General features: G+C 42.4%; 1 protein-coding gene across 6 annotated transcripts in view; it reads left to right on the forward strand.

The window, feature by feature from the left end:
• wdfy3 (WD repeat and FYVE domain containing 3) overlaps nucleotides 1–17,869 on the forward strand; it is a 195,431-nt gene that overhangs the window by 23,689 nt on the left and 153,873 nt on the right. For all 6 annotated transcript variants that reach the window (XM_080434107.1, XM_080434102.1, XM_080434104.1 and 3 more), the window contains exons 4-7: nucleotides 233–342; nucleotides 9,249–9,479; nucleotides 13,275–13,467; nucleotides 16,966–17,152. In XM_080434107.1, the coding sequence (XP_080290233.1) occupies nucleotides 233–342; nucleotides 9,249–9,479; nucleotides 13,275–13,467; nucleotides 16,966–17,152 (721 nt within the window). The remainder of the gene's footprint in view (nucleotides 1–232; nucleotides 343–9,248; nucleotides 9,480–13,274; nucleotides 13,468–16,965; nucleotides 17,153–17,869) is intronic.

Below are 17,869 nucleotides of genomic sequence, written 5' to 3' on the forward strand. Positions count from 1 at the left end.
CGTCAACACATAGGGCGGGCGGGGGGGGGGGGGGGGGGGGCGGGGGGGGCGAACCACGAACCTCACCTTCTGTTTCCCAGGCGGCCCCTCTCCCCGTTCAGCTATGGCCGCCCAAGTATAGACCCCTGGGGGGGACCGCTGTCAATGAAGGGTTCAAGTGGTAAAATAATATAGGTATGTGCTAAAACGCAGGCCTAAGCAATTTCATGTGTGTGTGTGTGTGTTCTCACAGAGGCAGCCAGTCGAGCCATAGTGCAGTTCCTGGAGGTCAACCAGAGTGAGGAGGCCAGCCGAGGATGGATGCTCCTCACCACCATTAACCTGTTGGCTTCCTCGGGACAGGTTGGTACCACCGTGCAACACAACACAACGCAACACAACACTATGTATACCTAGCTACTTAACCCATTGAGACCTGGAACGCATCTGTGTCACTTTAGATGTCTTTGGCTATTCAAAAATAGCAGATATACAAGCTCATAGCGCGGCACCGAGTGCCGCGCTAAGAGCTTGTAGATCTGCTATTTTTGAAAAAACGTGATTTTTTTTTTTTTATATTTTTTTTAGGATTTAGAAACTTTTTAGACGCGGCCTCAGGTCTTAATGGGTTAACGCGTCTGATAACCATCTCACACACCATTACCTCGCCTATCTAACTAACAAACAAACAAAAATAGGAGATCTACATGCTTGCGCATTATGATGGATTGTTAGCTTGCAGACTGGCTATTTTTTTCTATTTGTTGCATATGGGGCTTAAGTGGTTGAAGTGTTCAAATGAGTAGTCAAATGCTATTTTGCTACACATGCTTTGTGAATAAATACATCTATGACTATGGGTACATGATTTTGAGTTTGCTGGGGCAGTTCCCTTTAAACATAACTGCATATCTATAGCCACTTGAATATACCTTCCTATTAATTCCTCCCTCTGACTGAATGTGATACGTTAGACTAAAGCTATATTCATAATCCATGGCGCGAGGTTGCCGCTTGCGAAAAAGAGCAGCTAAAAGCTAACAACACAGTAGTGCTAGCGAGTATAAACCAGGCTTTTTCAACATAACGTAAAAAAGCTGTGAGTTTAACATTTGCCAGCTTGTGTGTGTGTGTGACTGACTGTGTGTAGTGGATTTGTATTCCCTTGCTGTGGGGTTTCAGACAGACAAACAAAGGGCTCTCCTGGCAGCCAGCCTCCCTCCTGTCTGATGTCACCACCAACTGCACAACTCTCTTTCTTTCTCTCCCTCCCTCCCTGTCTCCCCCCTCCCTCTCTCTCCTCTCATATCTTTGTAGCCTCTCTCTCCCTTCTCTCCCTCTCCATTTCTCTGCTCTCATCTCTCCCTCCATACCTCTCCCTCCTCTCCTGTCTCCTCCAACCTCCATAGTAACTAAGTACATAACGTGCTGAAAATACTGCACCAATTAAGCCCTATTTTACTTTTCAGATCAATAAGCCCTATAAGTAGATCTATAAACTCACATTGCGTTGTGATGCGGCACGTTGTGAGCTTGTAGATCTGTTATTTTTTGACAAATTTGTGTGAATTTTGAAAGAAATTGTGAAATGGGGGGGACATTCTGCACAATGAGTAGGATAATTTTACTTTTGGTACTGTTAGTATATGTATTTTGATGCCAATACTTTTGTACTCGAGTATCATTTTGAATACAGGCCTTTTACTTGCATATTTATATTGTGGTCTTGCTACTTTTTACTTAACTCGGGTATCATTTTGAATACATGCCTTTTTACTTGCATTGTTGGTATTGCTACTTTTACTCGAGTAAAAAGTAGTTCTTCCGCCACTGCTGGTCTCCTGCTCCCTCCATATGCCCCCAGTGTTCTCTCGTCCTCCTAGTCAGTCATGTGCTACGGTGCACTACAACATGTCTCTCTGCTGACGCTCCTTTTATCATTATAATTGACTGTTCTGTCAACCTTGACCTCTCAGACACACAGCAGGGGGGCCAGTACCTCCACATCACCAAACCCTTAAACACACGCACATACGTGCGCACGCACACAGTCAAAATCGCTGGCATAGTTTAGAATGAAACCCTTTGTCCTTAGAATAGACTACTGTCCACATAACGGTAAATGTGCCTTTGGCTTTATTCAGAACTTAAAGGTAGGGTAAGTGATTTTCTTTGGTTAGAATAAGTGTTAAATAGCTCTATATTGTGATAGTACTCATTGCTATAGAGTGTTTGTTCAGTAAAAGGAGTCTCCTTGTCTCTCCAGCTCTTTATAAAACAGAAAATGCATTTTCGTTTCAGTTTCATTTCCATCTTATCCAATCAGGATAGAGAACTCAATCAGGATATAGATTAAACAAGTGAAATTGGAAGTGATGACACTAAGAAATGAGCAGGCAAAATTGGAACTGGAACAGTATAAAAATGAAGCTTAAAAATGGGTACTTTCTCCTGATTGGCTGAGATTTTGACACCTACCGGAAAATGTATTTTCTGTTTATTAAAGAGCTGGAGAGACGAGGAGACTCCTGTTACTGAACAAACACTCTATAGCAATGATTACTATCAGAATATAGTGCTTTAACCTTTTAACAAAATACTTTTTGTTTTAACCAAAAAATATCACTTACCCTACCTTTTTAAAAAGAAACTCTTCTGAGTTCTGTTTTATTGTTGCAGATCCAATATTACACCTACAGATTATCCCCTGGGCAATCGACGTTGCCCGAGGTGTATTTATTACCCATTTAGACCTGGCCCATTCTGAAAAATAATGTATAAATCCTTACAGTTTTCTAGGTATACTCTTAGTTGCTTGTTTTAGAAGAGAATGAACTTAAAGGAGCTACACCATGAATTAAAAAAATATATTTGATATTTAATATCATATGGTGTATGTCCCTCAAACCTTTTTCAAAAGGTTTGAGCCTAAATCATCACTCAGATATACTCATCCCAAGTCAATTGTCTCTGGCTTATACAGCACTTTCAGCTGCAATACCAAAATGTCCTCTTGGGCAGGGGGGGGCTACTGAGCAATTCTGTCTGTTAATAAAAACAAATATTTAAAAAAATATTTAAAAAAAAAGGAAAAATTCTGCATAAAAAGAAGCATCTAAGAAAAATACAAAATCGAAAAAAAAACACTTTGAACATTTTTGAACAATTCCACCAAGTGTTTGAGGTGCCTGTTTCACCCACTTCCGGGGGGCGGAGCCAAAATCCGAGCCCGAAGTATTTGTTCGTAGACCCCCACTTAGGAGTTTCGGAGCGATTCGGGCACTTTTCATTTAACATCGGGTTTGCCATCATTAATGTTTGTGACATCATAAACATTTCCATTCTGAGATCGCCTGTTCAGACACGCCCATTCTGGAAATCCATGAAATGAGAAGGAATGACTGAATTAAAAAAAATAAAATTTTTTGGGGTACAAGAGACACTGGGGACCCCAAAAAATACAAAAAAACAAGAAAAAAGTGATTTTCATGGTGTAGACCCTTTAAGACTTCTGGTGATTAGTAGTTTCGTTCCCTACCTAATGTTGAATGCACTTATTGTAAGTCGCTTTGGATAAAAGTGTCTGCTAAATGACTGTAATGTAATGTAATAGCAACATCTAAAATGATACAGATTCTTTCCCGGATTGAATGGACAAAGACGAGCATGGTAATTCATTCTTAATAAGAGGCGAGTGTTCAGAGTCCCGGTAAAATCTGACAGGCCGAGCGACAAGCGGGGCGCGGTCCCGTGAAATTGTCGCGTTCATGCTAGTCTCGCGCACGATCACGTCGTGTAGAAACGCGTCTATTCACGTGAGCAGCGCAGAGCTAGCCTGGTAAACCCTCTTTCCGGAAATCTCATTTCCATTTGATTCCAGGAGTGAGTCTGGCCTGATCGCCCATTCTGCAATATTGGCTGTGGGCTGGAGTTGGGCGGGAGTAATACCGTTGACTGACAACCCCTTCAGCCAATGATCGTTTTTCCCCTTCAGCCAATTGCAGTGCATTTTTACCACCTCCGCGGTCGGCTGCACTCAGGCTGCACTCGGGTCCATTCGTGCTCACTCGAACTCGCCACCTGATTGGCCAACTTTTCACAGAACGATGAGCGACGACACTGATAGGCTCGTTTTTTTGGTAATGCGCTAGAAACGCCCATACAAGCCTTCAGGCCAGACTCACTTCTGGAATCAAATAGAAATGAGATTTCCGGAGGGAGGGTTTACCAGGCTAGCGCAGAGCGACCTGACGGATACAAGCAAGCATGCAGACGTAGCGTCGATCCCTGTGTGAAAATACCTTAAATCAGGCTTGTCTGACGCGGTAACGTCAAGACTGCATGTCACGGTTATTTTCGTAGCCATTGTTCACGTTGCGAGGCGCTGTGAGCTGGTAAATCTGATATTCTTGCCGAATGTTCGCCCCCCCCCCCCAGAATGGGTACGCTAGGGGTTTATGTGGTCAGAGAGAATTCTTAACCCATTAACACATTCCCTGCTAGAGGTTTTTTTTAATTTTACTTCCCCCAGTGCCAGTGTTTAAATTTTTTTTACACAGGAGCCGAGATACAGGATTTTAAAGTAATAAGTAAACCAAGGAGTGAATGGAGCTAGAAATCTTTGGATCGTGATATCTCTGGTTCTGTGTGGATAAATTTGGAAAAAAAAAAGACGGTTATACTCGTGGATGGCAGTAAACGGGTGTATTTTTCATCAACGGTTATACTCGTGTTTGGCAGGTAAAGTGTTAAGACCGGGAACACATCTGTGTAACCTCTTAAACCATTATTTTAAACTTATGGCTATTAAAAAATAGCAGATATACAAGCTCATAGCATATACACTCATAACGAGCTTGTAGATCTGCTTTGTGCAAATCTTTGAATATATTTTTTTCAGCAAACATTTGTAACTCAAACCTTTTGCTTCTGGGGGTCCCTGGAACAAAATATTTTGAGATGGGGGTCCGTGGCCAAATACATACATTTTGGGGTCTTTGACATGAAAAAGTTGGAGAACCACCGACATAGCAACATGTTTTTTTTTTCAAAACTTAAGGCAGAATCTGTGGCATAAAAATCCTCATTGTTAATGCTAAAATGGCCTGGCCTTGAACGTGTCCTGGCTGCCATTGTAATATTGAGAGAAAAAGGTTGGCTGTATTTTGTGTGGGTTGGAGAGTGCTGCTTCTACAGTAAACAGTATTTATCTCCCGATAAGCTGTGTGTGTTTCTAAATTAGCATATGGTTCATGCTGGAAGCGACTTGCATCTCAGTCATTAGTCATCGAAGGGTCACTGAGGCAACCTGGAGATGCATCTGGTTGAGGTTCAAGGAAATGGAAGCCATACTGGGTTTATATACGGTAGATGCTGTGTATAAAACAATTTATTCTTATGTTGAGAGGCACTTAGGTTATTCTCATTTACAGTGAAGTGGAGCGAACAATTAGACAAACACAGACACAGGAAGACATAAAAACAGTGACTTATACAAGCAGCTAAATACTAGAATATTTAAAAGTACTTATATTGTGCACAAAAACATTGAAATTAGTTAAATTGCCTCAATAGTGAACACACCACTTGGCGAGAGCATGTCAACAGCGTTCTGGCCAGAGCATGTGAGCGGAGCGGAGCGACGCGATTTTGACGTGAGCGCGGAGCTGGTTTATAAAAAGGTTGGAGCGCTACTCTGAGCGAGGACCGCCTGCCGCTCCAAGCCGCCCCGGCGGGGGCCGCGCACCGAATGTTTCAGCATGCCCGGTCGCACGGACTCAGAGACACACAGACATCCAGCAGTGCACAGCGCACTGAGATTTCATTAGAATTTCGACTTTCTTTGTCTTTTCTTTTTTTTACGACCCGGTTTGAGCGGAGCATGTAGCGAGAGGTGCGCAAATCAACGTGAGCGACGGAGCGACGGGGAGCGGAGCGCGGGGGGAGTCAACATGAGCGAATAGCGAGCGTGAAACCAGCCCCCTGGAGCGCCGAGCGGCATTTCCACCCGCTCCGCTCCGCTCACGTGCTCTGGTTCTCCGCTTGAGAGCTTGTGGATCTGCTACTTTTTGATACTTTTGTGTGACGCTGTAGTATGATCAAGTAGGGCATTAAACCCATTTAGACCTGAGGACCCGATTCTAATAACGTCTTCTAAATCCTGACCTGAAAAACTTCTAATATCTTTTCAAAATGTACAAAAAAAATTATGTTGCTATATACTGTACATAGCAATAACAACAACCCCAAAAGGGGTTCCCGTCTTGAAAGGTATAGTTACAAATAGGGGGTCCCGCCCTAAATGGGTAAAAAAAAAACACAAAAGGTTAAAATACTGTATGCACATAAGAGGTTTCTGGGCGACAGCAACGACATAATAGTGCCTTGTATGACATTCAGCCTGTCATTCAGTGTAAACACTGCTTGTGGTCTAGAATTCCCCTCGTTATTAGAACACTCTGGTCAGAAAGGTCTGACAGTACATGACACACATTGTGACTTCCTGTAACTTCTTCAATTACACAATGCACCAGTGTACCTTCATGTTATACGATAGGTCTACATCTACAGCAGTCGCAATCGTCAATACACAGTAGAATCACGTACGTAACCAAATTTGGTTCCATTTGTACTCTCTCAGAGTTACAGATCCTTACGGGAGAGTCTATAACTCTGAGAGTGTACAAATGGAGCCAAAATGGTCCATTTGTTTCCATTCGTACACTCTCTGAGTTAAATTGACACAGGGGTTTGAGGTGTATTATCATAGAATAAAGGCATAATCTGTAAATCCAGATCAACAGCGTTCCTCCGCTCCAGTCGTGTCTGTTTCATTGAAACGACAACCAGAGTTATTGTCTGCTGGTGCAGCAGTACAAAAACAGTTTATCTCCTGTTCCAAAATATTATGTTTTTGCATAACACTTCAAATGACCGTGGGACATGGCAGACTGGGGCTTTTAACAAATGGTGCAGAGGCAGAGTAGAACATTTTGGGCATAAGTTGAAAAGACCAATAATTCCCTATTTCAATACTGAGGAATTCATATTGTTCAGTCAAATATATGGTATTGGAGGAATCAATTTGAATGGTAAATGGTGCATTTATGTTTTGCCTTTTTATCCAAAGCTTTTTACAATGCGTCTTACATTCACCCATTCACATTACACGCATTCACACACTGACGTGGAGAAAACCATGCAGTGCATGGTTTTCAGTGTCTTGCTTCAAGGACACTTCAACACAAACCCGAGTAGTCAGGGGATATTAAAAATATCTTGGAATAAATTCCTTACCAAGAACTTTCTTCACCAATGTGTTTGTAAAGGTGTCTAGTAACACATCTCACAAAGACTGAAATGCAGTTTCCCTAGAGGAATTTTTGACAGCTGCTGAAAGTTGGGGTACCCACCATAACCTTATGCGGGGAAATAAATCTAAATTTAATTCTGTTTTAAGTAGCATGTGAGGGGTCAAACTAGGGTGTTTTTATGATTCTGAATCCATTGCAAGCATTTGTTTTGCACCAAAACCACTCCTTGGGCTAAAAACGGCCATAGCCAACCTTTTCCAGGTACATTTTTTTGTTTGTTGTAATGCTTGCAATGGATTCAGAATCATAAAAACACCCTAGTTTGACCCCTCACATGCTACTTAAAACAGAATTAAATTTTGATTTATTTTCCCGCATAAGGTTATGGTGGGTACCCCAACTTTAAGCAGCTGTCAAAAATTCTCCTAGGGAAACTGCATTTCAGTCTTTATGAGATGTGTTACTAGACACTTTTACAAACACATTGGTGAAGAAATTTCTTGGTAAGGAATTTATTCCCAGATTTTTGAAATATCCCCTGACTAAAGGGGAGACGGGGGTCAAACCTACCGGCAACCTACCGATTCCCAAGCGCTTGCTCTACCTCCTGAGCCCATTGCCTGAGTTCTTTCCCAGAAGTTCTCGCCAATGGCTCTCACATAAAAAACGGGAGGGGCGAGAAGAACTAACTGCCCCACCCCTTACAGAAAACTAAAGAATCACATGGCAGACGTGTTGAAACATCTCACTGTGTGATTATCAACAACATGTCGCTGTTGTTTATTTGTGGGCTTTTTGCAATTAGAGCTGCAATTTGGAGCTCTGACACTTTTGGAATGCCCTGCCTGAGGAGATGAGGAGGGACTGCTGCTGAGTCTGTGCCTTTGTTTTAAATCCCTTTTTGAAAAGGCGCTTTTACAAAGCAGGATTTTTCTGTTGACTCCATTACAACCGGGAACGCATCTGTGTAACCACTTAGACCATTATTTTATACTTTGGCTATTCAAAAATAGCAGATCTACAAGCTCATAGCGCGGCACCGAGTGCCGCGCTATGAGCTTGTAGATCTGCTATTTTTTTTTAATAGTGAAAATCTGTGCAAATCTTTAAATATATATATATATATATTTTTAAAGCAAGCATTTTTAACTCAAATCTTTGCTTCTGGGGGGTCCCTGGAACAAAACATTTTCAGATGGGGGTCAGCGGCCAAATACATATCATTTTGGGGGTCCCTTGACATGAAAAAGTTTGAGATCCACTGATATAGTAACATAAGTTTTTCAGAAAACTGTTAGGATTTAGAAGACATTTTTTAGAACCGTAACCTCAGGGCCTTAACACATTCCATGCCAGAGTTTAATCTCATAATGTACTCACCAGTGCCAGCGTTTTATTGTTGTTTTTTTGTTTTTTTCATGTCGCCACAGACCTCGCTAAATAAGTTAAAAGTGCGCGTTCATTTGGTTCTAAACACACAGCGGATCTGTGAGAAACGGCCAGCGAAAACAGTTTCCAAATCCGTGCCGCCATCTTGAAGATACAGGAGATCAACGCTAAACAGTGATCAGCGAGGAGAAAAACAACAACCGAGAAAATCGAGTTTTAAACAGGATCCCAGACAGGAAGCGGATACGATCGAAAAAACCGGAACCCGAATAATTCTGTTTCCGACCGGAAACCGGAAACGGAAATGGATCAAAAAAATTCGGAAAGTGCACCTGGGGCAAAATCAATGGGAATCGGCGGTTCGCGTAGATCTACGCGACTGGCACGCTGCGGCTTTAAATAGGTTCGCGTAGATCTACGCGACTGGCATTCAATGTGTTAATGGGTTAAACACTTTGTGACGTGACATTGTTCTTATAAGGTGCTATACAAATAAAGATGATTCATTTATTTATTTACTAACTTGATGTAACCGACGTTCCTCTCCCTCTCCTCTCTCTCTCTCAGAAAACGGTGGACTGTATGACCACCATGTCGGTGCCCTCCACGCTGGTCAAGTGTCTCTACCTGTTCTTTGACCTGCCCCACATGGTGGAGGTCCCCGTGGGCCCCCACCCCCCGCCCCCACCGCCAACCCCCACCCAGGAGAAGACCCCGGGACAACAGGGCCAGACCCAGCCGCCGGAGGCGCTTCCCCTGGCCGACCGCAGGGCCCTGCTGCAGAAAGTCTTTGTCCAGGTACAACCACCGCTCGACTGTCGCATTTTTCATAGCGATTATTCTATCGATTAAAGGTAGGGTAAGTGATATTTTTTGGTTAAAACAAAAAGTATTTTGTTAAAAGGTTAAAATACTATATTCTGATAGTAATCATTGCTATAGAGTGTTTGTTCAGTAACAGGAGTCTCCTCGTCTCTCCAGCTCTTTAATAAACAGAAAATACATTTTTCGGTAGGTGTCAAAATCTCAGCCAATCAGGAGAAAGTACCAATTTTTAAGCTTAATTTGTATAGTGTTCCAGTAAAAATTTTGTCTGCTCATTTCTAAGTGTCATCACTTGCAATTTCACTTGTTTAATCTATATCCTGATTGAGTTCTCTGTCCTGGTTGGATAAAATTGGAAATGAAACTACAAAAAAAAAAGAAAAGACTACAAAATACATTTTCTGTTTTATAAAGAGCTGGAGACATGGAGACTCTTTATATGGACAGGACACTCTATAGTAACGAGCACTATCAGAACATAGACCCATTTTGCAATTATTTGAATAATTGCAAATCACTTACCCTACCTTTTAACTTTTCGTCCTATAATGACCAGTGGTGGAAAAAGTACTTTTTTTTTTTTTTACTTTAGTAAAAGTTTTAATACCGCAATGTACTGTAGAAATAAAGTATTGGTATCAAAATATACTTAAAGTACAAAAGTAAAAGTACTCATTATGCAGTATGTCCCACGTCAAAAAAACTTTTGAAAATAGCACAAGCTTACAATACGTCGCATCGCGACGCATTGTAAGCTTGTAGATCGGCTATTTTCAAATGGTCGAAATCTATATAGTAATAGTAGTATAGTATAGTAAACCTACAAAGTAGTAGTAACTAAAGTTTTCAAATAATTGTAGTGGAGTAAAAGTACAATATTTGCCAGTACAGTACTTGAGTAAATGTACTTAGTTACTTTTTTACACCACAGATAATGACAACAACCCCAAAATAGGGATAATTCATTTTTTTAAATAATTCATTAAATCAATTGGTTTCATTCACTGTTGCACCCCTGCTCGGGTTTCAACCACGCAGTGGCTGTCCTTGAAGCCCTCGTGTGTTATTGTCTGGTGCTGTTCTATTATTAGGGCCGTAGGACTAACTTAAGTTACATGATTTTGATTTATGGAGCAACAGGGTAGGAAAAGAGGATTAAATGAACTTTATACTGATACCACTGGGGAACCACAGCACAGAGTTGGACCAAATAAGTGCATTCTAGAGCCCTGCTTTGTTATAATAGGTTGGCAACTTTCTTTGCAGTTACTTGATAGGCCATTTTATTTATTTATGCGTTTTTGGAGACATATCCCCCATTCTGTTTTAATTATTTCGATTTCCCAATTTAGTCGTTATTCTAATTAATTCCTCCCACTGCTTGCCACTGCTGTTGTGCCCTACTGGCTCAGCTTCCAATAGGCTCTATGCACAGCAGCCATATTGGAAAGAAATTGGGCCTCTTCCGTACTTCCTTCACAGGTGTTACCAATGATACTAATGAAGGCTCTGTTCCATTTAGTATAGTACAGTGGTTCTCTAACCTTTTATTTTCAAGGACCGGACCCCAGAGTGTACAAATGGAACCAAATGGACCATTACGGGTTCATTTGGTTCCATTTGTACACTCTCAGAGTTATACACCCGTAAGGGGCCATTTGGAACCCCCTCAAGGAACCATGTGTACCTGGACTACACTGTGAGACCCACTGGTGTAGCAGAGTGTTTCCAGTGAGTCAACATGCACAATATCAGCACCCTGACTCTGTTTGACCAGAATGGAACCAGAGCACGTGAGCGGGTGGAAATGCCGCTCGGCGCTCCAGGGGGGGTGGTTTCACGCTCGCTATTCGCTCACGTTGACTCCACCCGCGCTCCGCTCCCCGTCGCTCACGTTGATTTGCGCACCTCTCGCTCCATGCTCCGCTCAAACCGGGTCGCTCAACAGTAAAAAAAAAAGGAAAAGACAAAGAAAGTAGAAATTCGAATGAAATCTGGGTGCGCTGTGCACTGCTGGATGTCTGTGTGTCTCTGAGTCCGTGCGACCGGGCATGCTCAAACATTCGGTGCGCGGCCCCCCCCGCCGGGGCGGCTTGGAGCGGCAGGCGGTCCTCGCTCTGAGTAGCGCTCCAACCTTTTTGAGTGGTGCTAGCCACTCCAAGGAGTGACTTTGTCTGTGTGTGTGTGTGTCTGTCTGTCTGTCTGTGTGTATGAGCACGGCCCCTCTGTATGTTTGAGCAACATATACCTCAACAGCTGCGGCTGATTGCAACACAAAGACGCAACCAGTTACACTAATTATACACACACACACACACACACACACACACACACACACACACACACACTTTTGAGTAAAAATACTTAACATGAGTAAAAAATACTTAAAATGAGTAAAAATACTTAAATATTAGTAAAGATACTTTAAAGTTCCTAAACTGAGTAAAAATACTTAAAATGAGTAAAAATACTTAAATCGAGTAAAAATACTTAAAAGATGTTAAAATGAGTCAAAACACGTAAAAATCAGTAAAAACATTTTAAAGTACTTAAAATTAGTAAAAATACTTTGAAGTCATCAAAGTCTGTAAAAAGTAACTAACGAAATGAACTCATGAAAAGCACCACTCTCTTCACACTGGGTGTGATTTTTATAAACCAGCTCCGCGCTCACGTCAAAATCGCGTCGCGTCGCTCCGCTCCGCTCACATGCTCTGAATAGAACAGAGCCTTCATTAGTATCATTGGTAACACCTGTGAAGGAAGTAAGAAGAGGCCCAATTTCTTTCCAATATGGCTGCTGTGCATAGAGCCTATTAGGAGCCCCCGCCCTACACCTCCCGTCCAACATTCCCCCGCCCCAGCTCGTAGGAGGAGTATATGTACAAAGATCGCTCTCCCCCGCCCAGCTTCTCCCCCGGTCCGGCTTCTGTTCCTCCACAGCCAATTGTGTGTGTGTGTATAGCATTAGCCGCTCAGCAAGTGGGGGATTCGAACCCCTAGACTCTACGGTGCTGGGTAGGCACTTTACTCCGTGAGCCACCCGAGGCTATTTCCCCTTGAACAATGAACTTTACAGTCCTGTGGAGGGTGTACACCACGTCTGGTTCTCAAAGTGTGGTCCTTGAGGGGTGTTCCAGAGGGTCCAAATGCATGGGGGGTCCTTGCCCTGAAAATGCTTGAATACCACTGATGTACACCATTGGTTCCCAAAGTGGGGTCCGGGGACCCGCAGGGGTCCTTGGGGGGGTTCCAGGGGGTCCCCAGCAAAATGTGTTAATATAGCATCAAAATATTTTTTTACCACTTTAACCTTTTATAATTTGGCTATTCAAAAATAGCAGATATTCAAGCTCATAGCGCGGCACCGAGTGCCGCGCTATGAGCTTGTAGATCTGCTATTTTTGAAAAAATCAGGAATATTTGTGCAAACCTTTTGAATATATATATTTTTAAAGCGAAGATTTGTAACTCAAATCTGTGCTTCTTGGGGTCCCTGGAACCACACATTTTCAGATGGGGGTCCTTGGCCAAATACATATCATTTTGGGGGTCCTTGACATGAAAAAGTTTGAGTGCCACTGACTTCTGTTCACCTGGCAGTGGCTTGTGGAGGAACACTCTATCCCTCCCAGTTCTGCTCCTCACTGAACAGGAGACCAAAACCGTCAACTTTCCAACGTCTTCATGCATCTAACCCAAGCTCTCTCTCTCTCTCTCTCTCTCTCTCTCTCTCTCTCTCTCTCTCTCGGTCTCTGTGGTGTCCAGATCCTGGTGAAACTGTGCAGTTTTGTCTCCCCGGCCGAGGAGCTGGCCCAGAAGGACGACCTGCAGCTGTTGTTCAGTGCCATCACCTCCTGGTGTCCCCCCCACAACCTGCCCTGGAGGAAGAGCGCCGGGGAGGTGCTCACCACCATCTCCCGCCACGGCCTCAGCGTCAACGTGGTCAAATACATCCACGGTACAGTAGTTCTGTCAAAAGCTTTGTTTATTGTGACTCAACATTGTGTTTAGTGTGGGGCACACGATAAACTGCAATCACAGCAATGAATACTGCCATCTATGCAGGTAATACACACTTTAGTACCTTGATGGGTTGAATTTATTTATTAAGTTGTACAATCAACGTTAACATACATTCATAATGACAGACGATACACATGAAGTAAGATAATGGTCAGGATAATGTCAATGAAGCTCTAGTGTGCATTTCCCCCCGGGCCACATCGTCTGGTTATTCAGTTTGAGACACAGCTCAAATCAGGCTTGTTTTGTTCATAAATGTCTCTGTCAAGCGCACACGTCACACACACACACACACACACACACACACCCCCACACACACACACACACACACACACACACACACACACACACACACACACACACACACACACACACACACTCCACCTGACCAAAATTCCTTTCAACTCCACTTCCTAACATCCTCTCTCACATCGCCTCACCACATTCCTCACAGATCCTCGAGGCGTTGTGAGCTTGTAGATTGGCTATTTTCAGCTAATGTTCCCCTCTGAAAGGGAATTCTAGGGTTCAAGTGGTTAATGTAAAAAAAACTAAATCCTATCACACAAAGATTTGGCGGACCCCCTATAGTAGCTCTGAGGACCCCCTAGGGGTCCCGGACCCCCTGTTGAAGACCCCTGCCCTAGAGCAAGGCACTGAATCGCTAAAACTGCTTCTGGGCTCCATCACTCCACCATCTCTTAGTGCTGGGAGATATGGACAAAAACTAATATATTATTCTTGACCAAATACCTTAATATTGTGACAATTATGTTGACCAAATACCTTTTAATATTGTGACAATTATGTTATTAGACAATATCTCTTTCATTTTTCAACAGAGAAGGAAAGAAACATACAAAGACAAAAACATTTCCAGTCTACAAGCTACAAGCTCACAACGTGACGTGTCACATTGCGATGCGCTGTGAGCACATTTTGAAAGCATAAAATAGGGCTTAACCCATTGAGACCTGAAGCCGATTCTACATGTCTCCTAAATCCCAACAGTATTCTGAAAAATGTTTCTATATCAGTGGTTCTCAATCTTTTTCATGTCAAGGACCCCCAAAATTATATGTATTTGGCCGCGGACCCCCATCAAAATATCTTGTTCCAGGGACCCCCCAGAAGCAAAGATTTGAGTTAAAAAAGTTCGCCTTAAAAATATACATATTCAAAGATTTGCACACATTTTCACGATTTTTCAAAAATAGCAGATCTACAAGCTCATAGCGCGGCACTCGGTGCCGCGCTATGAGCTTGTAGATCTGCTATTTTTGAATAGCCTAAAGTGTAAAATAATGCTTTTTAGCTCAAATCTAAAAATGACACAGTTCCAGGTCTTAAGAGATTAAAACCAGGAAAAGACGACACTTATGTCACATCACAATATTACGATATCCAAAAATCCCAGACGATGCGTGTCGTGTATGTCTATAGGCTCTGTGTGTGCATGTGTCTGTGTCTGGAAAAGAAGGGAGAAATTAATTTCCCCAGGGGGATTAATAAAGGTTCAAATCAGCATAGCTATTTCCTCATATTCCCACGAGAGCGAGGACGAGGGTCCCCCCAGCACAAGTTAACCCATTGATACCTGGAACGCATCTGTGTCACTTTTTCATTTGAGCTAAAAAGCATTATTTTACACTTTGGCTATTCAAAAATAGCAGATCTACAAGCTCATAGCGCGGCACCGAGTGCCGCGCTATGAGCTTGTAGATCTGCTATTTTTGAAAAATCGTGAAAATGTGTGCAAATCTTTGAATATATATATTATTTTAAACCAAACATTAACTCAAATCTTTGTTTCTGGGGGGTCCCTGGAACAAAATATTTTGAGATGGGGGTCCGCGGCCAAATTCATATCAGTTTGGGGTCCTTGACATGAAAAAGTTTGAAAACCACTGATATAGAAACATACGTTTTTCAGAAAACCGTTTAGGATTTAAAAGACATTTTTCAGAATCGGAACCTCAGGCCTCATTGGGTTAAAAAGCAATAACCCCTATATAGCATATCGCCACACTGTTAACATTGGAGCCCGGCACTCGGGTGCAGTACTTTTCCTGCCATTTCTGCAGTGTTGCTATTTTACATAAATTCTACCTCTGCAATATTAAACTGTGAGCTTTGTGTATTATCCAGAGTTTTAACTAAGCTGAGATTGAAAAGAATGGACCTTTTTACATTTTCTCGCTTTCGGAGTTGCAGTAAACGAACACTTCTGCTTCTCTGTAGTCCACTTTAGTCCACTCACTCCACTGTATGAATATCATGGTTCATTAATTGAGACCTGAAGCCGATTCTACATGTCTCCTAAATCTCAACAGTATTCTGAAAAACGTATGTTTCTATATCAGTGGTGCTCAATCTTTTTCATGTCAAGGACCCCCAAAATTATATGTATTTGGCCGTGGACCCCCATCAAAATATCTTGTTCCAGGGACCCCCCAGATGCAAAGATTTGAGTTAAAAATGTTCGCTTTAAAAATATATATATTCAAAGATTTGCACACATTTTCACAATTTTTCAAAAATAGCAGATCTACAAGCTCGTAGCGCGGCACTCGGTGCCGCGCTATGAGCTTGTAGATCTGCTATTTTTGAATAGCCCAAAGTGTAAAATAATGCTTTTTAGCTCAAATCTAAAAATGACACAGTTCCAGGTCTTAATGTGTTAATGTGACTTCTGTATTGTACCATGTACCATTTTGGGCTGTTAAAGGCTCTTTTTTTTTTACGATTCATTTGTTTTTATTGCTTATCAATTTTGGACAAATACAGACTTATAAGATTGTTTAAACATGTATGAAAAACCTTGTTGAATTTCAAGGATCTCAGTTTGATATCCTTTAGGCCACGGACCCTCATTTGCTACGATTTCTTCTCTAATCTCCACTATAAAGTCCCCTGTTAATTTAATTAAAAATAATAACACTGATAATAATTCATTCATTCAAAAGACAACCTTTTGAATTAACAACAACTAATCAGACTCCTAAGGGTGCATTTGGTTCATAAGTATCAGTCCTTTTAGCTGGGGACCACATGTATGTCCCTGGACCTCACGTTGAGAGCAAGCATGTTGGAGCCCCAGGCCGAAACATTCCTCGTAAGAATGCAAATTATCGATGAATTCATTAATTGATGGTTGATAACCTTATCTATCGATTAATTGATAAGCAGCGTTTTTTAGGACCAAAAGGAAAATGCTTGTCCGAAACAAAAAAAATGAGTGCAGAAACATAATTGCCTTGATGTACATAACATTAACGAGCATCAACGAGCATCAGCTGGACACAGACACACACACCTCCCCTCTGCAGTGCTCTATGGCAATTCATCGATTATAGATTAATTTATTAACATCCCTAATTCCTTGAAACCTTGTCACTGAAGTGGTTGTGTGTTCTGTGTGTGTGACATCCAGAGAAGGAATGCCTGGCCACGTGTGTCCAGAACATGCAGCAGTCGGACGACCTGTCGCCTCTGGAGATCGTGGAGATGTTCGCCGGACTCTCCTGCTTCCTCAAAGACTCCAGCGACGTGTCCCAGACCCTGCTCGACGACTTCCGCATGTGCCAAGGCTACACCTTCCTCTGTGACCTCATGCTCAGGTTGGTTTGGTTCTCTTTAGGGGCCTTATGGCGCCGGGGAAGAGTTGTGCATGGTCTGTCTGTTTCAGCTTTGTTGTTTGAACTTGTCAGCATTAAAGGTTTCATGACATTTCTTTTTTTTTCTTTTCTGGGTTTTATAGGTTTTCTGACCTCGATTACACCTTTGAACATTTAGTGGATTTTCTGTGATCTGGGGTTTTCTGAATAATTAGGCTCAGAAAAGTGCTGTGATTGGCCCCTGGACTTTGATGTCACAGTCCAGTAATCCCGCCCCCTCTCCTCCTCACCCCTCCCCTTCTCCTTTGGGGGGGCGGAGCATAGGCGATGATTGACAGACAAAATCCCTCAACAGCGACACCCACAGCCACTTTTTTTTTTCCATTGCAGCTGAAAAGGCCTCAGAACACAGAGAAAAAAAAACCTGCCATGGCTCTCTGGAGTGGATTTTTGAGTCAAAACCTTTTAATACATGATAAAGGCTTTTAATGTTTTGTAAACCAGCATGTCATGAAACCTTTAAATCAGAGTTCTCGGGTGGCACAGGGGGTAAATCAGAGTTCTCGGGTGGCACAGGGGGTAAACCACAGATACTAGGGTTTTGAATCCTTCCCAGTGTCTCCGGCTTTCCGATAAACACAATTGCCAGTGTTTGAGGGTGATCCAGTGGACAGGGGTCACCTCATATCTCCAGTTCTTTAGTAAACGGAAAATACATGT

The sequence above is a fragment of the Gymnoscopelus braueri genome (assembly GCF_963280865.1).
Source record: "Gymnoscopelus braueri genome assembly, chromosome: 7".
Taxonomy (NCBI): domain Eukaryota; kingdom Metazoa; phylum Chordata; class Actinopteri; order Myctophiformes; family Myctophidae; genus Gymnoscopelus; species Gymnoscopelus braueri.